This window comes from Cyclopterus lumpus, chromosome 14 (genome assembly GCF_009769545.1).
Source record: "Cyclopterus lumpus isolate fCycLum1 chromosome 14, fCycLum1.pri, whole genome shotgun sequence".
Taxonomy (NCBI): Eukaryota; Metazoa; Chordata; class Actinopteri; order Perciformes; family Cyclopteridae; genus Cyclopterus; species Cyclopterus lumpus.
The window spans coordinates 14,226,996-14,251,280 of NC_046979.1; the positions used below are offsets into that span (position 1 = coordinate 14,226,996).

At 40.9% G+C, this 24,285-nt stretch overlaps 2 protein-coding genes across 2 annotated transcripts; one reads left to right on the plus strand and one right to left on the minus strand.

Moving 5' to 3' along the window:
- The first annotated feature begins 214 nt into the window (after positions 1–214).
- On the plus strand, positions 215–15,609 carry LOC117742644 (adhesion G-protein coupled receptor G4). Its single transcript, XM_034550200.1, has 32 exons — positions 215–251; positions 2,761–2,843; positions 3,644–3,774; positions 3,866–4,106; positions 4,778–5,050; positions 5,665–5,762; positions 6,009–6,070; positions 6,233–6,281; positions 6,505–6,530; positions 6,942–7,096; positions 7,187–7,348; positions 7,448–7,521; positions 7,596–7,663; positions 7,777–7,819; positions 8,239–8,261; positions 8,506–8,651; positions 8,785–8,914; positions 10,022–10,122; positions 10,341–10,545; positions 10,620–10,785; positions 10,870–11,016; positions 11,108–11,233; positions 11,358–11,403; positions 11,479–11,582; positions 12,132–12,253; positions 12,448–12,716; positions 12,876–12,990; positions 13,293–13,371; positions 13,706–13,907; positions 14,384–14,485; positions 14,662–14,826; positions 15,339–15,609. The coding sequence occupies exons 2-32, from the start codon at positions 2,768–2,770 to the stop codon at positions 15,473–15,475; spliced, it is 3,843 nt and encodes a 1,280-aa protein (XP_034406091.1). The 5' UTR covers positions 215–251; positions 2,761–2,767; the 3' UTR covers positions 15,476–15,609.
- A 1,595-nt stretch (positions 15,610–17,204) lies between these two features.
- adad2 (adenosine deaminase domain containing 2) lies at positions 17,205–24,072 on the minus strand. The gene is made up of 9 exons (XM_034550518.1): positions 24,064–24,072; positions 22,615–22,744; positions 21,604–21,732; positions 20,957–21,107; positions 20,546–20,716; positions 20,231–20,442; positions 19,214–19,442; positions 17,423–17,555; positions 17,205–17,315 (listed from the first exon to the last, which is right to left on the minus strand). The coding sequence occupies exons 1-9, from the start codon at positions 24,070–24,072 to the stop codon at positions 17,205–17,207; spliced, it is 1,275 nt and encodes a 424-aa protein (XP_034406409.1).
- Between the last annotated feature and the right edge of the window lie 213 nt (positions 24,073–24,285).

Here is a 24,285-nt window from a genome sequence, read left to right on the forward strand (position 1 = left end):
GTTGTTGTTGGTTTCTTTGCTTCTGAGCAACAAACCGATAGCTTTAATTTGTTAATGTTCCTGTCTCCTGCGTAAATAAAGTTGATATTACTGTCTTCTGTTTTGGCTCATGAATGCACTGAAGGTAATATTAATTTTGGAGTCATATCTTTTTTAGCAACCAGAAAGTTTGTGAGCACCGGGACTCCACCTCCAGGAAGCAGCTGCTAGAAAAGTAGATTTGGGTGGACACACGAGAGCCGGCAGGCCGGGTAGGTCTTCTTTCAATTACAATTAAACCACAATAACAAATAGCACACATTCATGTGGTAAATATCTACTTTGCTAAACTTGGTAATTACACACTAATGGATCGTCAGTGAAGTAGAATAATTGATATTAGTACAGGTCAGAAAAACAAGCAGCTGGTATTTATATATATATATATATATATATATATATATATATATATATATATATATATATATATATATATATATATATATACATGACAACATTTATTTATTTATTCCAGTATTTATTTATACATCATTTATTTATATCTACTTAAGTCATATTCTGTCCTCCATAAGAAATGGACAGCAAGCTGAAAAAACATTGTAAACATTATCCTTTTATTTAGATATTCCAGAAATATTCTGAAATATTGTAGCTTTCTTCTAACTTTGTCCAAAGAAGAAATCATTTGACGAACACATTACATTTAAAGGGAACTCAGTTTTGACAGTTCAATGGTCCTCTGACAAAAACAATGCGTCATTGCATAGTGTGTCATAAAAAGACATTAAAAAGTAATATCATAAAAAAAATCACAAAACGGCAGAGTATGTCAAGAATGTTCATAAAGTTATATTCAGAAATATGTTGGTCATAAAAAGCCATAGTATAGTATCCAATAAAAAAAGATTCTAGTAATTTGCAGTATAGTATAGTCATAAAAAGTCAGAATTAAATTAGTGTAGTGATAACTTCATAGTTTAGAGTCTAATGGGACTTTTGGCTTTTGGGACTTTCATTGTTTCCACATGTTTGTGTTATCAGGACATAATTATGATTTTTAAAAATAGATTAAATGTATTTGTATTTTGTATTACTGATATTTTTGATAATCAGGGTGGTGGGGCAGCCTGGAAATACCAGGTGCTTTCAGCTTTTTCACTTCTCCAGAAAACAGCAGAGGGCGCTGCTGCTTCACTTTAGAGCTTTGAAAAACATTTTTAAACGACAGGCTAAAGAAAAGAGTAAAACAGTTTAATGTATCAGTAAAGATCAACAGAAGGCACACATACAGTATCTGAGGGTTGACGGCCCACCACTGTCAGTTTCTTTCTCCGGCCTCCATCACACCCTCCTCCTTTAAAACATACACTTTCATCCAACTGTAAGTCATCCATCTGGGAGAAGCTGGAGTTGATGCAATACATTAGCAGGCTGAGCTTTGTAGCTCAACGTCAAGCAAATGCAGCCTTTTGCAAAAAAATACTTATATATAATTATACACCTTTTCTACACATTGAAGCAAATCAACAATACAAAATGCTGAAAAGTATCTCAGTACAATAACCGGTGAGTCAGTTGTAAGGAAGTCCATGCTTATTAATTAACATCTTAGTGGAAGAATTACAGAAAAATAGTAGCAGTACCTTTGTCACAAATATTAGCTTTGAAACAAGTACACAAAAACATTTCAATATACATGTTTATAGGAGGACTATAACATCGGGAAAATATAAGTGTGTCACTTTCAAGCAGTATAAGGTTTACCAAAGAAGAACAATTGGAACTAATTTAATTAGTAAAGGAGTGACCGTGGTTTTCAGATACTTTTTGGTTCACTTACGCGAGGACAACAGTGACGGCCGTGCTACAAAAACTACAACTGAGCAGGTCGTAGGGTCACTGTGACAGGCAGGAGCACATCTGTTATTCTAAACATTGAAATATTGAGAGAAAAAGTTGTAATGTTTTGAGAGTAAAACCGTAAAAAGATAAAGAGAATTAAGTTGCAATTGTTATGACTATTATTGAGAAAAATTGGGAATTTATAAAGAATTGTTTAAGTATATTCTTGAACTAGTGAATTATAATATCAACTTTATCTCAAAATGTTATGACCTTTTTTGTTATGCCAATTTTTTTCTCCTCAAAATATGGACTTTTAAAATATTATGACATCTTTTCATATAATTTTAATTGCATCTTGGAACACCGTTTTTTTTCATAATATTGCTACTTTATCTCAGATTTATATAAACTTTACAACTTTTTGTGTAAACAGTGATGCTAACCCAACATAACAACAAAAAAACAATCAGAACAAAGAATAGCCCCCCCCCCCCCCCACACACACACACACACACCCCACACACACACACACACCCCCCACACACACACACACCCCCCACACACACACCCCTCTCCCTTCTCCACACTCCCTCATACCACCCGTGTTTGCAGAGACAGGTTTGTGGTTCATCTCTTGCTCCGTCCACTTTTAAGTTGTTTGCAGTATTGCTGGTATTGAAAGTCTGGACCAGGATTTACCTTTAGAGATCTTTACTAATACAGGTAAGCACGCATTCAAGTCATTCAAGGCAAAACCAAAAGGTGATTGTTTATTTCTTAATGAGAATATTGTATTAAAGGTCTACAGTTTATTTTTTACATATTATTTATTGCAGAACTTCCTTTTTTCACTTAACACCCAACAATTCTTCCAACTGAAATTCTTTTTTATGAAATAAACTTACTCTATTTCAGAATTGTGATGATTTTTCTTCAAACTATCCTGCATGTGTTTATCACTGTGTCTCTGCTGAGCAGTCCAACCACTACGAAGCGAGGTACGTCCATCACTTTGGAATAAAGTGTGTAAATGTATAAAGACACATGTGTGAAACTGGGGAATACTAATGAAGGAAGCCAATTTTTCATTCTACCCTGAGTGTTTATCTTTTGGATTACAACCTGTGTGCATCTGTGAGAAAGTCACTGTTCATTGTAAATAATTCATTGAATATCGAAAGCAAACTGTGCAGTCGTTAAACACACGGCGACACACTTACATATATGATCTCTGTTAGTTAGAGATGAAAGGTCAAAAGCTTAAAGCCAATCACAAGCTCAAACAAATGTCAAACACACGTTGTTTACAGTTTGATCGTTGTATATTAAATATCTGTGCATGCTATATAGTTTCTATGATCAGACAAAACCAGCAGTTGGAAGATTCCAGTGGGATCTGTCACATTTGGGCATTTTTGACTGTTTTCTAATACAAGCTAAATGAGAAGTCATTAATCATAAAAGTAGTTAACTAGTTATCAAAATAACCTTTGGTTGCAGCCCTATTTTGATTAAAGTTTTATAAATGGAGATGTACCTTCATACAGATGTGATGGACTTTAAACTTCAGGGTTTTCTATCCAATCAAGTCAGCTGGGCACATATCATCAGTAATATAAGGAAAGATGATCTTTTTCATTCGACACGTTGTCTCGATTCTGATCTGGCACCTACGTTACCCACAATGCAACTCCAACCGCCAACAGTTGAGTTTGAGATCAAAAGCAGCTTCAGAAACCAGACATTCCCTCCTATGTGGTGTATGTTAATGATTTACTGCGTATCGTCTGTGTCTCAGGCCCCCGGCTCAGTCTGTGGGGCGAGGCGGCTGACTTCACCATCACCAGATGCAGCCAGTGGAGGCTGAAGCCTCAGGTGTCCATCCCCGCCTTGCAGGAGCTCACGGTCTGCTTCAGCATGAAGTTCAAGGTATTGATGATAACCTGCAAGTAATTCCCCCAAGCACTGCACAGTTCAAGTCTTTATGAATCATGCATCATATTTCATTAACCACATCTAGACCATTGAGGACTCCGAGCCATGGACCGCCTTTATGTACACTCATCCCGAGGTTCAGTATGCTGAGCTGGGCCTCGGTGGAAGGAGGGATCGTTTAGTGGTCTGGCTGTTTGGGACAGAGTGGACCACGCCGAAGATCAACCTTCTTCCGTCCCAGTGGTACTCGCTGTGCCTGACCTGGACACATACGAAAGACCGGCCGGCCCTGTACGTCGACGGCAACCCGGTGAACATCACGGCAGGTGGGTCAAGTAATAGGTAAGGTTACACGTTTCCAAAGACCTGTATTCATACCTTTTTTATTTCTCACAACTATGTTTTCCATTCTGGTAAAGGTGTACTACCATACTGGTTCAAAATGTTGTATGTTCTCTTATGAGATGAGAACGGGTAGATTTATAATAACATTGAGAAAGGCACTGTGTTTGAGGTGGACTGGTCATGTCGTGTCCAAATCCCTTTACTGCTTAATAAGGTTATTATGGGAACTGGAAGCCATCTGGCTTATTGGATCCATGCAACCCCACCTGCATGCAGGCCAGATTCACAGTTGAGCAAAGGATAGGGTAACATACAATACAATACATGTCATTTAGCTGACGCTTTTATCCAAAGCGACTTACAATCATGTTACATTCATACACTGTAGACACACCTACAGGGAACAATGCAGGGTTAAGTGTCTTGCTCAAGGACACATCGACTAGGGCGGGGATTGAACAACCAACCCCCTGAATGAAAGACGGACCTGCTAACCACTGACCCACAGTCGCCCAACATGTACCATTTGTACCATTTTGCCACTCCGGTGAGAGTTACTTATGCATGATGAATGGAGAGTTGTTGGTTTCTACATTGTGCTCCTTTGGCTCTGATTTCTCGCTGCTTCCTCCTCTCCTTGCTCACGGTGTAGATTCGACCCCCTCCGCGACCCCCTCGAGCTGCAAACTGGCCCCCAATGGAACGCTGACTCTGGGTACATTGTACCGCCTGGGCAACGGGAATAATAATATTCCACATACCCCTGCGGTGGGCAAATTATCTCTATTTCGGCTCTGGGGCCGAGAACGGAGCAAACAGGAAGTGACATCACTGAATTGTACAGAGGGGGACCTGGTAAAGTGGGAGAGAAACTACTGGGACAGTCAGACCTGTGCTCCTATCCCTGACCCCAGCCTGCAGTGTGGTGAGCCGATGGAAAACATTAATTGCAATATGTTTTCTCTGATTATTTATACGCTTTCTTTAAAAATAGATCAACCCTACATTTAACTAAGAACCTGCAAGTTGCAGCAAGTTCAATATGTTCTCCCTTTCCCACAGTGTTGATACACCAGTCAGTGATTCACCTTTAGGAGTAAAAGGTCCGTCCGGTTCATCAAGTGTTTTACTGCCTTTTCCAACCTTAATGGTCGCCTCCGCGGCTGTCTTTGGTTTACTGTGTGTCCTCAGCCCTCAGAATAAATATTGACCCCCTGTCTCTTTGTCAGTTAAGTAAATATAGAAACCATTCTGTGATCAATAGCATGACGATCAGGAGCATTAAGCAAACAGATATCAGATATCTCTTTCTGCAAAGCTGGAACCGGCTGTTCACCTTCAAATTTCATGTTGACCTTTTGTTGCAAACAAAAGGTCAACATGACCTGCTTTTACAATTTGGTTTCTCACACTCAGTTTAGTTTATGAACGAGAAATGACACGTTGCATGTGTGACTGTGTTTTGATGTCCTTTTACTTTTTCTTTACCTATGAACATTTCCTTAATACTGTTTCATATTTCCTTTGGCTGTTTGGCAGAATGGTCTGTTTACGAAGTGACACTGATGTTCGACATCATCCGTTCCGATGGGAACGACACCGAGCCCTACACGGCCAGAGACATCGCACAAAAATGGGTGAAAGAAGCAAACAAACACATATATAATATTTTTAAAAAGCACAGATATTGCCTATTTCTTAGTAAAAACTGACCCAAAAATGTTCTACCTGTTACTGAAACATTGAAACACTGAAACATTTGTTCTAGCTGTCACTCCAGTGTGGCTGTAAAGATAATAGGACTGTTATATTGTACGGCGTTATTTAGTTCACAGTCAATCACTCTGGCGTTAACGGCTCTCTGCTGTTTGTTGTCCCTGCAGCTCAGAGAGATTCTGCCCTCCAACATCTATTTACCCAGAGTGTCTGTGTTTGAAGTAACCAGGTGAGAGAACATCGGGGTTTACGACACCGACGTGGACTCGATGTAGTTTGCAATAAAATACCTGTGAATGTCACATCAATCAAATCGTATTTTATACTGTTTAACGGAAAAGGGGAACTAATGGGCCACAGGAATACTGATTTTCTCTGATCTCTTACGTAGATCCAGAAAAGAGGACAGCCTTGTAAAAGCATTACATGAAGACCAGCTGGTAAGTACATGAGAGCCGCTGTCATCGTGCACATTACATGTTGACAGATGAGTTATAAGAAATTGCAGTAAAGTCATATTCTGTGCACTATAGTCTCATACACTAGTTTGTGAACTAGTTGGCCAACATATTGTTATCAGATTTGTTTCACTCAAACGTTGATGTTGGTGTTAACCTAAAATAAATCCAGTATTTCTCAGGCTCTGTGTCTCTTACTCTTCAGGTGCACAGGACGCCCTCTCGCAAGAGGTAACATGGTTCAGGTTTACTATTGGACTTGATTTTAGTTTTGCTAAATACAATAACATCTGATTTTGGCTTGGCGATGAGATGGTCAACTCGAGGTTGCGGGATCAATCTCTAGCTATGTATCTATATGCAAATGTTTATTGGTAAAAACATTGTTTTTTGGCGTTAATCTACATTGCCAGAGCTTCTTAGTATTTTAAATTCACAACCATTTATATTCCCATAACTCTTCTGAGATACACTGAGTATACAGTGATTCAAAAAAGTAAACCAAAGAAGAGGACGGTTGATCACAAAAGAATATATGTATGTTATGTAGGCCAAAAAAAGCCTTAAAATTAAAAAGAAGAACAAAATATGACTAACCCACTGCAGCAGCAGACAGTAAAAACACTAACTCTCCCCTTGTAGGTTTGACTGCCTGGTTCATGTGAATGTTATTCCCAGCTTGGATGTGGCAGATGTGCAAAATGAGATGTGCACGAGCCTTAGTCGCGGCTACCTTCCCCCCAGTGGTCAGCTTCAGCTGCTGGCTGATGAGGAGAGCATCCACACCACACCTGTTGGTAGGAAACAGTCTTCACTTCTCACTATCTGTGCGTTGGTGGAAAAAAACTCATTCTGGTTCACAATGATTTTTTTCCCTCTGTTTCTAGAAAGTTTCTCCGATGTCACCATCAGTCCAACTGATGTGGTGAGAGTCACAACCACCACATTTAAAACCACCACATCCATCACCTCCACTAGCACCATCACAAGGGCCTCTACCGATGTGGCCTTAGCCACCACCTTGACGACAAACCCTGCAAATATCTCCGGTCAGTCTGGTCCTTCACAGTCAAAGAAATGCTCTCCATCACATGTCTGCTTGGATTATTAGAGGATTTTATTTAATTTTGTCTGGATGTCCTCTGCAGAGCTGTTTTTTGAGGTGAAGGTGAATGTTTCCATAACGGGAGACTGTGACCCAGGACGGATTCTTTCCACCTGGGTATGTCTGACAGACCAGAATAGCTCTCTAAGTTTTAGGATTATAACTAATATTTGTCTTCTGATCCTCCGCAGCTCAACTCCAGTCTACCTGACGACATGATGATGGTGCTTGACCTCCAGCTGCTCCCCAAAGCTCGAAGGTACGGTATGTGATGTAGCTGCCACACCTTCAACGCACCATCCTTTTCCAGAAATATCACACAGTCGGATTCCAACGTGAACAATTACAATGTGTGACTGATCTCACTTCCAGGCATCATTCTAAACCGCCGTCAAACCTCTCTCCATCTGACGGAGTAAGTGAACATTGAAAAAAGCTCTGACGACACAAATGAATCTTGGAATATATGCAATTTTCACAACTGCAGCGTGATTATGAGAAGCGTTTTGTTTAGTTTTTTTTGTAATGATTTCAAACTATTCCTTCAAGATCCAACATTTTTATGAAAAACCTAATCAGTGTTTTGCTGCAGAATTTAAGACTTTTATTCTAGTTAAAAAAGGTGTAAAACCTGCAATTGTCAGCAAATGTTGAGAAGTTAAATTGTTGAATGCTATCTTCAAAATAAGTATCAACTGCATATATTCGAATAGGCAGATTTTACATTCAGTTTGTACTCCTTTTATTGGTCAAACTCTTGAATGTTCTGTCTTGAATGTGTTTATTATTTCCCTCCAGCTATGAAGCTGTGTCAATATTTTGTATTTTTTTCAGGTGTTCGCGCCCAGAGTTTCAAGGTATGGATCATGTAGCTCGACACAATTTCACTGATGTTACGAACAAATTAAACTGAAGAGATATGAATGTGGTGGGAGACGCACAAAAAGGAAATGCAACAGTACCGTACATATTTACTTTATCACACTGCACCCTCATTTGGCCTTGTAATTCATAAATCAAATATATCCATTTAAAAAAACTTCTATTGCCTGAAAAGTTATATTATGAGCAACCCATAACTAACTCTTTTACTGACTGCAGAGAGAGCTGTATTTTCCAGGTTCGGGTCATGGCGTCGCTGTCAGACTCACAGGAAATGGAAGAGCAGATACGAGACCGACTGCTGACGCCTTATAACAACGGATCCATCTCCATAGCAACTGAGGACATACAGATACGCCAAATATGTGAGGAAGGTTCAAATTCAATGAAAGATTTCACAGTATAACAATGTAAAACTGAATAAATATGAACTGATATTAAGCTATATTAAGTGACAAAACAAATCAGGTTGTTCTGCGTCCTCTAAATCTGTTTTAGTGATATTAAAGTGCAACGCAGAAACCCAGCAGACACGGAAAGGACTGTTTGAGTGGCCCGACACTTCAGGAGGAAGAAATGCAACTCTGCCGTGCCGGAAAAACCCTCAACGCTACGCCACTCGGCTCTGGTGAGCACACGGACAGTTTGTTTCTTCATTTTTGATAACTGCCTGCTTATTTATAGCTACAGGTGCTTCACATATTCACACGGACAAGTGCACACGTTTACATCAACCACTAATACCTGACTGGGATGTCTTTGGTTTGTGTGAGAAAACCAAATAAGACAAATAGTCCAGGCTGTTTGAATACAGTGCTCTTTCTTTGTAATAAATGGTTATTGTTCAAAGTATTACTCTTCAAATGTGAAGAAATGCTACTTTTCTGTGTTTAATGTTTTTTGCCTTGATGACACAAAAGAAGCAAATGCATTTTTCAACATTTAATATAGTTAATTTACAAATAATAAAATGACTAAATATTGGTAAACATATTACAATTTCTTGCTGAAATAGAAGCAAGTGCTCAATACAAATGAGCAAGAGTCGTCCACATTTTTTTGACCAAAATGTTTTTTTTAGATTAATCTTCTCTTTTTTGTCGACTGTAATTTGCAATACTTGCCTCTTACCCGAGAAAGCTTACCAAATTACGCTGGTAAATTGACATTTTCTGATGTTTACAGCTGCCATCTTTGTGTCTCTACAGTATGTTAACATGCATATTGATTGCATCCTGTCATTGCTGCGAACTCTTATCACTGAAGTCATCACCTGCATTCGTCATGCTGAGAAAAGAGTGTGTGTATCTAGCTGGTTGACACTGGCAACATAAAACTAATACATGAATAAATACAGACCTATTTGGCTATTGATTACATCAGTTGGTCTATATTTGGATCTGGCTTTGTCACTGTGTGCAGGACTGTGTGTTGACACAGTGTGGCATTGTTTTCTGATGGCTGCTCATTGCCTGTAGAAGGCTGTGCTGTCAAATCATTAATCGAGAGGTGGGTGTCATTAATGATTGTTTTAATTGATGAGTGATTGCCCGGATCAAACACCTCCCGAGTGTCTTCGGGAGGTGTTTGTATGCATCACTTGTATGATAAAAATACAAATAGATAAAGATAAAAATACAAGTTGAGGAAAATAAACATTTTGCTAAACTTCTGTTTAAAAATCAATTTTTCTGAGGCCCTCTCCCTGTCCTCTCATCACCTGTTTGCCTGACAGTAAACTGTGCCTCAGCACCCACTGGATGGCTCCAAACATGGAAGACTGCCACCTGGTTGTGGAAACCATCCCAGATCTGGATCATGTCGAAGTCACTGTTGGTCAGTCTCGCACCTTTTACTTTCCCTTGTCAGTCTTACATTTAATGATAAAAATCCCCAAAATCCATAATGACATCCCTGATGTATGCCAGCCACTGTATGTTACAGTGTTGCCTAGTTGATACCTGTTTTGCACATTTAAATTCCCATAAGAACAAATCAGTGGTCAGGACTTATTCCATGTAAAAAAAAAAAGAAGTTGTATCATTAATCTGCAGACAATGCACTGGACGTGGTGCAGATGATTGAGGGTTTACTGAGAAACCACTCCACACTCAACTACCAGGAGCTGCTAACAGTCCTCAACAAGCTGCAGGACGTTGTCAACCTAAGTCGGGTCACACCAAACCTGGGCCAAGCTCTGATCAACACCATCTCTGACATCCTAGAATCTGACAGCAACCTGCTGCCTTTTACCAACATGTAAGGATGGGAAACCGGGGAAATTAATCTTTCCTGTTTATCATCCGTTCACCCTCCTCTGTCGTCCCCTCCAGTATCCTAAACATAACCGATGCGCTAGGAGACACGATGGTGGGCTACCAGGGCTCCTTCACCCTGGTGGCTCCTGCCATTGCTCTGTCGGTGGTGGATGTCGATCCTGGACAGTTTAACAGTTTGACATTCGGAGTGTCATCTGACCGCGCAGGCACAAAGCCTGAGGTTAGTGACGTCACAACAACAACAACAACAAACGCTGTCCTCTGTCACATTGAGGGAATTAAGACATTTCTCTTCATGTTGTAGATATTCATCAACAGGTTTCCCTTCAACGGCACGGTGGCGTTCATCTCCCTGCCATCGGCCCTGCAGCACAGCTTCCCTCGGAACAGCTCCAAGCAGAGCACACCGAGGGTCAAGTTTCAGTTCTTCGGCATCCCAATGCTCTTCCAGGTACATGCAATTCAATCTGAATATTTATTTGAAACATCAGTGTTTAGATCACTGTTATATTTAGAGATATATTTTGTGTTGTTATTTTCAGAACAGCCAAAAGGGGCAGAGCCTTAACACCTTTGTGGTGTCAGCCAGTGTGACCAACGCCAGCTCCCCAATCAAAGACCTGGATGAAGATGTCAAAGTCACACTCCACCATCTTACACCCAACAGAGTAGGCTGCGCTCTCCTTTTAAAAAATGGCTAACTGCTGAAGGACATGAGAGTCACCGTTGCTTCATTTGATGAATGAATGAAGCGTGATTAACAACAGCTTTTCATTTCCATTTCTGTTGAAGCTTCATAAGAACGTGCAGTGTGTGTACTGGAACTTCAATAAAAACAGTAGGTCCTGCTCTCCACGATCACTTCCAATGCTGGATGAGCTGCGTGATACTGAACATCTGCATCTTCCCCCAGACGGACAGGGAGGCTGGGATGATTACGGCTGCAGGACGTACAACAGCAGCTCGGACTACACCACGTGCCTGTGTGACCATCTCACGCATTTCGGAGTTCTTCTGGTCTGCATTTGATTATTTTTTACCCTTAGAGAGACTGCAGTACGTGGCTCTGGCCAAGGGGAAGTGGTTCAACTCAAATTTACCAGCAGAGGGAGATCAAAGCACAAATAAATGAACTCCTTTCAAGGGAAGTCTGACCCAATTCATTATTTTTGATTACACCAAAGTCTTTGTGAGATATGCTTCCTTCTCTGGTGTTTTTACAAACGGCAAAGCCACATTGCTTTGAAACTAAGCCCAACGTTGAGTATGGTGATATCAAATTTTCAAACACGGTATATCTAATAAATAATGACATCTAACTGCTATATCATTTTGACAGATTTGCATTGCAACATAACAAAATAAAAACTCCTGTTACTGAAATTGTCACTTTCATTTTGCATGTAATTTACACACACTAGTGCTAGAGTCAGCGCGTTATTTGAGTGGCATCCCTGTGCTTGGTAGCACTGCAAGGACAGGAGCAGTTATTCCTGTGCTACTGTGTCTGTGAGATATTTGTGGCACATTGGGATATAAGTACACCTGTTCTTCATGTGTGTCTAGGATGTCTCCAGGACTCCGGTGGACGTGGATAATGAGCAGATCCTGACCATCATCACCTACGCCGGATGTGGAGTCTCATCGCTGTTCTTGGGAATCACCGTCCTCACTTACACCGCCTTCGAGTGAGACTCCAACCACCGAGTTGTCCTATTACAAATGTGTCCTACATGCGGACTGGTAACCCGTTGAAAGGTCTTCAACACGAATGCAGATACATTTGGTCCAGACTGAAATCTGTCCTTAATTGGATAACAACAGCAATTTAAGTGAAGTACGACCACATGAACGCTCTGCTTTATGCCCGTCTCCTTCTCAGAAAGCTTCGTCGGGACTACCCCTCTCAGATCCTCATCAACCTCTCCCTGGCCCTGCTGGGCTTGAACCTTGTGTTTCTGGTCAACTCCTGGCTGTCCTCCTGGGGTGTATACGGCCTCTGTGTGGCTGTAGCCTCCACGCTGCACTACTTCCTCCTGGCGTCATTCACCTGGATGGGTTTAGAGGCCGTCAACATGTACTTTGCCCTCGTCAAAGTCTTCAACGTCTACGTGCCCTCTTACATCCTCAAGTTCTGTGCGCTGGGATGGGGTTAGTCCTGCGCTTGACCGGCTTTCAGTTCGCTGCCGGCCAAAACGTTGTCGCATTCAAACTCTTCTAACAGGACATTGCTTTAGACTCAATGTTTCCAACGTGTACGTCAATAATTATAAACTATTTGCTGTGAAAGTGTTTAAACTGTTCTTCCAGGGATTCCCCTGGTGATCTGCATCCTAGTGCTCATCGTGGACAGAGAGGCCTACGGCAGTCACCTCTACACAGGCGCCCAGCAGAGCCGGCAGCATTTGGACAACACGGACAACTTGTGAGATTTGCTTCATCTTATATTCATTTTCCATTTGTCGTGAGGCTTATTTGAAGACCAAGGTTTCAATCAGCCGTCCAAATCTTGTGTCCAGCAGTTAAACTTTGAATGTGTTTTTCAATGAGTATATTTAATATACACATGTTCACGTTTTCAGCTGACAGATCAAGCTGGTCTTACATGTAGAAGTGCCAAACTGAAAGTCATGTGACATGAAATCTTCTCAAATGTGGTAGTGAAACGTTTAAAGTCCCTCCTACTGGTTGGTATCCCTTTTCTCATTCAAACCCTTGTTCCCGCAGCTGTTGGCTTCAGGACGATGTGACATTTTACGTGTCCGTCGTTGCCTATGCGGTGCTGGTCTTTCTCTTCAACATCGCGGTAAATCATTTCAACATTTTAATTCAATTTCATAGCTTAAATTACTTAAACACTAAGCCATGTACCATTTTACTGGTACATATATCAGTATTACCTTTCTTTTAAGAAGGAATATCTACAATTAGACAGCACTTACTTTTGACAATGCTAGAAAGCCACAACGGTACATACTTAACATTGAATAATCTCAAGATCAGGCCTTGCAGCCCAAGTAGCCTGGCATGACTCCGTATTAACATTACTCAACAATCCTCCTTCAAAGGCACTTGCATACTTATCATTAATTAAATGTTTATTTCCATGTAATTGAACTGCACTTTGAATCTTCTTGCAGGTTTTTGTGGTGGTCCTGATCCAGATTCGCCACATGCGAGACAATAGCCCGGCTGGGACCCGCAGCGGACTCATGCAGGACCTGAAGGGAGTTGCCAGCCTCACCTTGTTACTGGGACTAACATGGACATTTGGCTTCTTCACCTGGGGGCCAGGCAGAGTAGTTCTGCTCTACCTCTTCGCTGGACTCAACACCCTGCAAGGTTGTAGTTGCTTTCTTGCTCAGATATATTCACCGAAAGCCATGTTGGATAACGTTTATCTAAATATGGAAGCAGAGCGAATGTGCTTCAGGTCAGGACCATTTGTACAAATAGTTTTGTCGTTAGTGGCGCATATGAGTGATGTGCTGGTGTATAAATTGAGTGAAGGTTTGCCAACCTCCAATGCAGCTTTCCTCAACCTTCCACTTCACGTTCACACTTCAAAAGAATCAGATTTAAAAAGAAGGGAATCAGGCTGAATGATGCAACTATTCCTCTGCTACCTTTACCTCGACTTGTCTGTTGTATTGCGTTACATCTGAGAGTGACGCAACAAAGGCCCGCCAGTTGTTACTTCTGGGACATGCCTTGCTCAAGTGGACTTTAGAAATAACTGCTGAGGGACAAAACAAATCGAGCTCCAATCTTGTTCTCCAAAGCTCATCACCGCATGTCACGCTTGTTTTGCATTCCAGGACTTTTCATCTTCCTCTTCCACTGTCTGATGAAGGAAAATGTCCGGAAACAGTGGAGGATTCACCTTTGCTTTGGACGTTTCCGACTTGAGGAGTATTCTGGTACGGCAGCCACACATTGTAGGACGTGATTTAATAACTCAAGCTACTTTTATAGGGACTTGGAAGATATATGTTGTAATCACCGTTTGTGAAAGCAGAATTACCCCTCATGAGATTAATCAATCACAATGCAGGCAACGCTGGGCTTGATTTATGTGTTTGGTGTTGTTGTCCAGAGTGGAGCAACTCTGCATCCGTTGGATTTACAGCCAAACCCAAATCAAATCCTCCCAGAGCACTCGCACCGTCGGTCTGCTCAGTCAAGTCCAGCTCCACAGACAGCACTTCCGCTTCCTCCGACTCCAGCCAGAGAAACTCATCCTGCAAGAGACCAAACCTGGGTACGGAGGCTAAGCATCGCCACTCCAGAGCAGCACACATGCTTATGTTATTCATAACCATCTGTCTAGCAACACTGATATCATTTTAGCACACTGAAAAGCCAAAAAGATGAGAAACAATGATAGAAAGTTCCACAGTGACACAACATTGAACAAAACATGTTTTAGGAGACAAACAGCCATGGGTTGGGGTCTTTTCTCTTCACGGCTTCAATCAAATGTTATAATTCATTGTTAGGATTCATATGAAATAATGATGATCACAGTTTTAGTCAGACATAACAGTCCCTCGGCTGCCAGAATCCCTGTGAAGGTCACTGCATTTATTAATGAGACGTTAAATAATTACATGAAAGCCTTGGTAATCGAGCCTAAAAGGACATCATTGTTATTTCTTAAAGGTTTCCTTCACCATCCGACAGCTCAATTTAAGTTTAACTCCCAGCCACGAATGTTCAAACCACACATGAGAAAACGTCTAAATTGTTTGCGGATGTTTAATTATCTTTTAGGCCTTTTTGTGCATTCCCTGGCTCTCCCTCGTGCCCAGAGGAGCTCCTCAGGTCCAGAAGCTCTGCCTCCCCAGAGGGGGATGACCCCGACACCTGGATGGAAGAATCAATTGCTTAGCCAGCAAGAACAAAGATGAAGCACACAGGACCGGGCACACATAGCATACACATGACAGACATGCAAATCCCAAGTCATGCAATCTTGAAAACAAAAAGGAAAAAAAAGGAACATTAACATATACATTGTACGTCAATAAAGAGATATGCAATTAATTCTATTGTATTCAGCTTCATTAGGTAATTTTACCATGCAATTCTATTGTTTTGTGATTTTGCTAAATATTGTAAAAGAGCCTGTAATTATTTAGACATGAGTAGTTGCATCCGTTCCAAGAGAGTTGGTTGCCAAGCAACTGGTGAGTGGAGCCATGGTGACAATGGACTGTGGTATCACAGTTTGTATGAGGAAAATACACATTTTAATTTAAGATGATGCAAGGCTCTGTGTTCCCTTTTCACCTCGATTTGTGACGAAAATGTGTATTTGTATTTAACTAAGGAATTAATATAGTCTTTCCTTAATCCCTTCAATGAGATGAGGATTACCACACCATCGTTGAATGTGACTGTTCACTTGTGCAAATGTTGACACCTTTGTAATGATAAACATGTGATGGTCCAAAATAGTCAATGTTTTAAATATGCCACTGGCTTTGATCGGTAGCATCTTAAGAGACACAACTGGAATCCATGAACTTCTCCCCATAAAGCTTGTCAGATAATATTTATGTGGATATCCTTTGCTGGTGTTTTTATATCGACTGTATGACCTTAACAACTGCACAGTGCAATGCTAAACAAGAGGCGGGCAACACTTACTAGCAGAGGTTTTGAGTGTCACCGTGTGTGGATCGCACCAGTTCCAGTTGAACTAATATAGTATACAATAAAGTGTTAATACACTTTAATAGACGCTGCCGAGCTGTTCCAGGTGGTCTTATTGTTGGTGCTGCTGTCACAAAGACAATCAGACAGCGGCTCTGTGCGCCAGACCAAGCCTTCATTTTCTCTGGAGATCGTACCAGGTGGCAGACACAAATGCAGAGTGACGGCTTCTAGGGAACCAATCTAAATGCTGATGGTGTCATGTTTCTATCTTGATCACACGGGGCAATCAATATGTACTTTCTCATGATACGTTAAAGACAAAAAACTGCCACTTTAAGCAAAATGTGTAAAACCCTGCTTATGATTCATAGAAAATACTGTGTACTGTCAAATGATCAGAGAGATACAGGAAAAATATACAACATTTGAGACTATAAAATACATTATTATTGCATTTTACTTAAATTCTATTAACTTTTAAATGTTACAGCAGCAATGGCATGGGGAGGACACTTCCCTAGTTAAACCTGATTAATTTATTTTGAGAACAGGATTCATTACCTTAAAAAAAACAACAATAAAAGCTAGAGAGATTAGGGAAGACAACTTTAAACCATATATTATGGTTATTCAGCTCCTGATTGGTTGAACTAATTGGATCGCACATGAACTTGGCTACAAATGTGATAATAGGTGATAATGCAGCTCAATTCTACTCGACAGGGAGACCAATGTGAGCCTATAAGCCATGTTTTTCCACCCACAACCCATTCAAACGGACTACTTCACTGTGGTGCATAACAGTAGGGTCTCGTTTATTTTTCTCAAACACCTACACAAATTGAAAAGAGCAACATTATACATGAACCAAACAAAACTTACAGTTAAAAGGTTATAAATGAAGTATAGAGCAAACAGCAGGAAACAAAGTCTCAAGAGGAACTTAAACTTCTTCATGTAATGTTACCGACAGCACATTCAAGCGCTAAAGCGGTCCACCAGATTTTTGGAGTTCCAGGCACCCTCATTGTTGCTCAGGAACCGTTGCTTGACCAGATCTTTGACTGTCTGGTAGACGACGGCTTCCACCTATAAAACAAACCATTTACAACTTCATGCAGCACAGTTGTCTAATAACTGCAATGATGCAAAGTTGTTGATGTAACCATAGCTGACACACACACACACACACACACCTTGATGCTGTGGTAGGTGGGAAGCTCCAGCAGATAGCTATGCCCACCCAGCTGTGCAACTCGGAGGAAATAACTGTAGAGGGCTCTCTTGCAAAGTCTGCTGGAGGAGCCAGGCCCACTCACAGATGGAGAGCTGGGAAATAACAAAGTCCAATGAAGGCTTCCCTTTACTTGCATCAATCATCTTTCATACACTGTTATATATCATCCAACCACATAACAAATAACAATGCCCGTTTTTAGAGATTCTTGGATCCTGCATGATTTACATCCCATGTTGTTTAATTTACATCGATCTTACTTGAGATGATTTGACGATATGTTGTATCCAGTTGCAATATACAATACAAATACATCTAAAAAGCTTGTGGTTATTATCAATGCAACAAGCAAGTCAAGCCCTTCGTGCGCTGTAGTACTTGTAACACACACTCCTTCCCCAATGATTCATGCAGAAGCTCGCTAGTTAATTGGCAGCACTGAGGGGTGGCTGGTGCCCCTTCAAGCATCCACTTGTAAGACTAAAAACTGTAAATCTAAACTGTGTTCACGCTCTGCATTTAGTGCCTTGCTCTTAACATTATCCACCTCCAACACTGTTTTGAAGGATGCAGTCTGCGCTTCAGGGGTTTAGCTGGGCTGAAATATATATTAAAAAAAATAAAATATATATATATATATATATATATATGCTGGCAAGACAATTCTTCTGTGCTGTTACAGGAAACATGTAAAGTGTGGTATGGCTGAGAGAAGGCAGGGTTTCCCACAGGGAGCAATTTCCACTAATGCTACTCCTGAGGGAAACCCTGAAGTGGATCTCTGAAGAGCAGATGAGTAGTGAGATCCCAATGTGAAGATTTGGGGTGATATTGAGTATGACAGCATCGATAGAAGCCATCATTAGCAAATGACTGACAAATCATTTGGGCTCCATGACCACTACAATGTCGACAGCCCCTTATATTCCTCACTCCTAAACATTACATTCCACATAATGTATTCTACTACGTAGAATTCAAGAGATTTGGGTGCAAGTCAAGGCTTTTAAGAAGCAATTACTTGCTTCAGGAAAGAAAAAGAAAAGCTAAAAGAAGCTTGGATTAATTGGCATGCTACTTTTACATCACTAAATTAAAGTGTCAATGACAGAAGAAGCTTCTCTGTTGGTTTTCACACTATAATTTCTATGTTTTTTTCAGTAGGCGTTCTTCCCTTCCTTTCAATTTCTCTTTATGTCCTGTATTCTTGCCCTTAAATGTATTCTCCTCTTTTTCAGGAAGCCTTTTTTTCCATTGCCTATTTATAGGTTGTGTGAAACATCCTGCGGAGCTCACCCTGACACTTTAAAACACAATAAAACTAATAGTTCAGGCTGCAGGACAGAAGCTAAAATATGGAGCAACACTGCGAGCGCAAAGCAAGATCGCAAAAATCTATTTCTGGCTGTAATCTCTGCCCAAGGACAACACAGCCTCCAGTGAGAGCCACGTCTGTGTGACACTCTAGCTACTGGACATCAGCAGTTGTCTGCAGCTTCAAAACCGAGACATGGCAGGAGCCCCAGGCGTCAATGAGGCTGTCAAACAAGCGCACTGCATCAGCACTGCCAGCAGTTCCATCCCTGGAACTGGCTGCAGGAATGTACTTTAAGGCAGCCAGTCAGGACTAGACTCGTACAGGACATCATATAAAAAGGCAGGGACAAGTTAGTGACATTTTAACATCATGCAGTTTGCAGAAAGACAAAGTGCTGGAGATGGATTTATTGTATGTGCGTTTGTATCCTACCCATTAATGACGAGGCCCTTGCCACTGTCCAGAACTTCAACAGCACTGTCTCCGAGGCACCAGTTGACGCTGAGATCGTCATGCGAGGTCACAACAGGCCCCACGTAGTCGCCGCAGAGAAAGATGAGGTTTTGTTTTCTGTAGGACGGCGGCAGAACGTCTTCCCAGCCATCCCCGAGTCGCATGTTGGCGATATCAGACCCTTCCTCATTTAAGAGCTCCTGACCTCCTCAATAAACAACAATTACATCTCAATATGTGCACAGTAATTTACAAACATGTGAAATAAATGAATCCTTTAAGATGTCCATTTCCATTTCAGCTAGTACAGCTTCAGAAACATCTCACGTGCTGTATGACAGCATTGGAAATACAACACCTGGATTTTAAATACCAACTTATGATAACTTTAGTGCAACCTCCACCTAGAGTTAAGTTTTCAAATAAAAACAAATTTAACTTTAAAATAGAATTTTGGAAAATATACTCATTTCCTTTCCTGTCAAGAGTTAGAGGGAGAGATTGATTCTACCTTCATGTCTGTATGCTAAACATGAAGCTACAGCCAGCAGCCAATTTGCTTTGCATAAAGACTGGAAACACAGCCACTCTGGCTCTGCGTCCAAAGCTCAGCAACACCTCCGTTATATCACATGGTATATCAAAAGGTTTCATTAGGTACTTTCTGAACAATTACTTAGCTGAGAGCAGAACGCTGCTGGCTGTAACTTCACATGTAGCGTGCGAGAGTCTTCTTAAATAACTCTCGCCAAAATAATAAAATAAGCATTTCCTAAAATATCTAATATTTGCTTTGTATGCTCTCTCTATACGATATTCAGAGCATTAAGAGGCTGACCTAGCACGCTATTTAATGCATGTTACTGCATATGAGAGTGCCCCTCATCGCGGAACCTTAGTCCCCTTCCTCTGGTTCCCCCTCAGGTAAACACTGTTGGCTGCGAGCCACTAGTTGAACTAGTGGAGATAGAATTTAGCACTTTTAGGGCTCTTTACCTAGCACCATGCTGCTGATGTAAAGCGGCTGGATGAAGTGGCTCAGTAATGCACCCTGCAACCCAGTGACAGTCCAGCGGCACAATTTGTCACTACCAGACATGCAGCAGACTTTGGCACCCCACACACTCGGGTCAAGGTTGCATACAGGGACCAGCAGGGCCTTGGCATGATACCGCAGCTTCATAGCGGTTGCACTATTCACAGGGTCCCTAAAGAGGACAGAACGTATTTTTATCTTCAGGGCAATTATTAAGAGGCTAAAAATGATAACGTGTCGCCATCAACAAAGCACAAAGAGGGGAATAACAGTACTTGAAGGAGAAGTTATTTGCTGCTCCTTCAGGACACCGATTGGTGTAGAGATGTAGACTGGTCTTGGGTTTGAGCTGAAGCTGGTGGCCGTCTGCACTACTCTCAAAAACACAGTTCTCCTTGGCCATTGGATCATCATCAAAGAACAGCAGAAGCTGTTTGTACAGATACCTGAACGTAAGCCAGAAAATACAATGTTCACACCGGCACGTTCAATGCACCAGATGCACCATCAATGGCACAAGACAGTGTGATCCAGGCTGCCTGCTCGAACAAGAGGGGGAAAGGAACGCCAGGACTTCATTCGGAATATTAAGGAAGAAAAAGCAATATCTATACATTTTATTAATATTATTATTAATACTTCGTAAACTGGGGCCCTTGTTGAAAGTCATATTAGCAGTTTTGTACCTTTTGAGAGCCCGTCTGGCGATGATGATGGCGTGGCAGTCATGGACCATTGTTCCATTGTAGCAAAGCCACTTCCTGCAGCATGAACGGCCAGCTCCCAAAGCCACCACCTGGTAACGCTCACACGGACCACCTGCTGTATCCAGCACTTCTGAAAAAAAGATGTGTGAAGGGCATTTGACGGTAAGGTGAAAAAGCGATGACACATGTTTGACAATATATTTTAAAAGCATCGATTGAATATAAAAGAAGCGAGCAAGAGTGAAACGACTCCGAAAGGACTCGTAGGTCATCGTCGATCAGACGTTGAATAAAGAAAATGGCATTAAAATGTCAAAATCGTGGTTGGCACAGGCAAGCATGGTGATAAATGCAGTGATGTCACTATTCAGAGCACGAAGCAACGTTCTGTTAGTACATGAACATGAACAGAAATGTCTCGTCTACAATACTGTAAATATAATTAAGTTATACAAAATACCATTCCATATTCTTCTATGTAGATGGAGACTATATTTTACAGCCAATCAAATCTTACATAAAGCAGTAATGTTTGTACTCTACCATAGGCATTTTAAAAAGTGGAAAATAAAGATATTAACATAACAATAAAAACAGTATTACACTAACATTCCTAAGGTGCGTACCTCTTATCAAGACAAATGCTGCCATGTGGCTCTTGCAGCCATAGAAATCAGGACACTTCTTCAGGAGGCTGTCAAACTTCTCACTACTTATTGCTGCCATGTGATTCTTGTGCCAGTCAGATCTCAAAACTGGAAGACAAAAATGAAACCAAAAGACAGCGATGTATAATCAAGGGATATAATGTATTTTGGACATCACCGTGTTAGTGTTGTTGTGAAAACCCTTTTAGATGCAAGTGATAAGAAGTATTGCTCGCCTTGACATGTTAATAAGATGCAACTGCACTCAACTTAAATGTGTGACCTTTTTGTTTAGTCTAAAAGAGTTGTTTCCCTTTTACTTACGGTACTTCTATTGCTAAGGCTAAAGTGGTACAGATAAAAAAAAAAAAGGGATGTATTATGGGCTGTTTCTTTGCACGGCTACAATATATTGTATACTTCAGTACGTAAAGTTATGCTATCAGAAATGCAATAACAGAATTTTATTATTTTCCATGTAATTTTTGCCTTATGCTACAACTTTTATTTTTCCCTGGAAAAGTAGCAGTGGGTCTGGCTCAGTATCATGAATGAAGCAGACATACTTACTAAAACTCTAGTTACAAGGGATGGAATTGTAAATCTTTTTGAAATAAACTCTTGTCCAAACCATCTCACAACAAGTGCTTTTAGACTCCACTGGACCACAAAAGCTTCTCTCTTTTTTTTGTAGTGGGAGCATGAGGTGTCTAAGTCTGTAAAGATGATTTTCAGTCTATGTAGGAAGATGTGTAATGACTTGAGGACAAAGAAGAGCCTCGACCAAAACAAGTCACAACTGGGTCGAGAGGAATAGTCCAGAGGACAGGGTGCTTGTTAGTTTTACTGTGGCTTTGAGGGAGGAGCAGTTCTTTACTGCCCTGGAGGCTACACCAGAGACAACAGCTTGGATGTTAGCTGCAACAGAGAGCCAGATTATGATTAGATTATAAATGCTGACATCCCACAATGGGACGACTACTACTGCACCGTCAGTCTGGTCTGGATTCTTGAGGTCCTTGATCCGGTCCAGGATAAGCTCTTCATCCGAGAGTATGCTTGCAGCGGGCAAAAGGCCATGGGGAGACAGGGCACCGTGGTCATCATCAAAGTCTTCATCCTGAAAAAAACTAAATTATTCTGATTCTAACCAATGATGAACCAACTTCTCTATTGCCCCAGCTTGTAGTTGTCAAGACGTTGTCCGCACAGACAAGACGCACCATCTGCGATTCATGTTGAGAATGTATTCCTGTTGTTCATAGTTTAGATAAACAAGTGACTGCAGATGGTTTGATTTCAACTATCAAGCATTGCAAGGGATCTGCTGTTAACTATCACAGATGTTGAGACTTTCATGGCCAATCTGGACCTTAAAGTCCTGTATTCCCACAACATTTCAGGTTGTCTGTGAAGAACAACTTCCACATGACAGCAGCGAATTGCATAAAGGTTTCATATAAAAGTTTTCCCGCGCCAGGAAGTTGACAACTGGAGTCTGAGTGTGGCAGCTGATGATCTCTTCTTTTGGGATTAAATAACTGTATGAAAGCCTGGACAATAACCCATTACATTTGACATATGGTCTATGCTAAGCTACATCACCAAAAACATGGAGAACCCTACCATTGCCTCTTTCTATTTATCTACCTCATCTCCAAAACAGGCATCTCCAGAATCAAGTGTTTTTTTTTGTTTTTGGATAAGAGCACTCGCAATTCTGGGTCCACAACCTCCTTCGGAAAGAAGAAGATCATGATCTCCGGAAGCTGGAAGATCCTTCCTAAGGTGGTAATGTAAAAAAAAAGAAGAAAATATTTCACATTAAATTAAGCAGCTAATCCTTCATAATGTCTCAATGATTGGAAATGTGCACATCCCAAAATATCACAATGCTAGCTAAACAGATAGATAATATTTCAAATTAAATAAGGCTGCGAAAAACATTTTCAATCAATAGCAGCTACAGTTCTGAACAGATTCTGACTGCGTTGGAAGGAGGGTGAGGCTCAAGAGCAAAGCATCGTTACACGGCTCACTGTTGCCTCATAAACCATGTTCTCTTCCCTGCATGTAGTGAGTAGTAAGTAGAAGAGTGAAGGAAAAGCCTTTGGACTCACAAATGAGATCACACTGCTTCTTTTATGTTTCGGATTTTCAGCTGAAAAAACTCTTTGGGGAGATTTTGATCTGAAATTCAAGATAGTTTTGGTTTCCAATTTTATAGTTGAAAGAAAAAAAGAAGAGAGAAACAAGATGACCAAGGGACCAAAGGTTCAGAGCATTTAAACCAACTGACTGAATCTGACATGTGTCACAACCAGATGAGCTACTGGATTGTCTCCTGTAACTATGGTTACTCTCATTAAGGAGCTACAGGAACTGACAGTGTGTGTTGGCCCAATTTGGAATGGACACACTCGCCAACAGGCTCCTTACCTGCCCCATCTGAAACCGTAGTAACAGGCAGACACAACAAAACAAAACCGGTTCTATTGAGATAGAGTGAATACCCTAAACATGAAGGAAAAAAAAGCCCTGAAGTGAAACAGGGTCAAATCAGGCCAGATGCAAAAGTGTCAGTCATATTTAAAAACAACATTTAATATGTCACCATTGAAATAAAAAAAAAAATCAAGGAATGCCCCCAAAACATTGGGA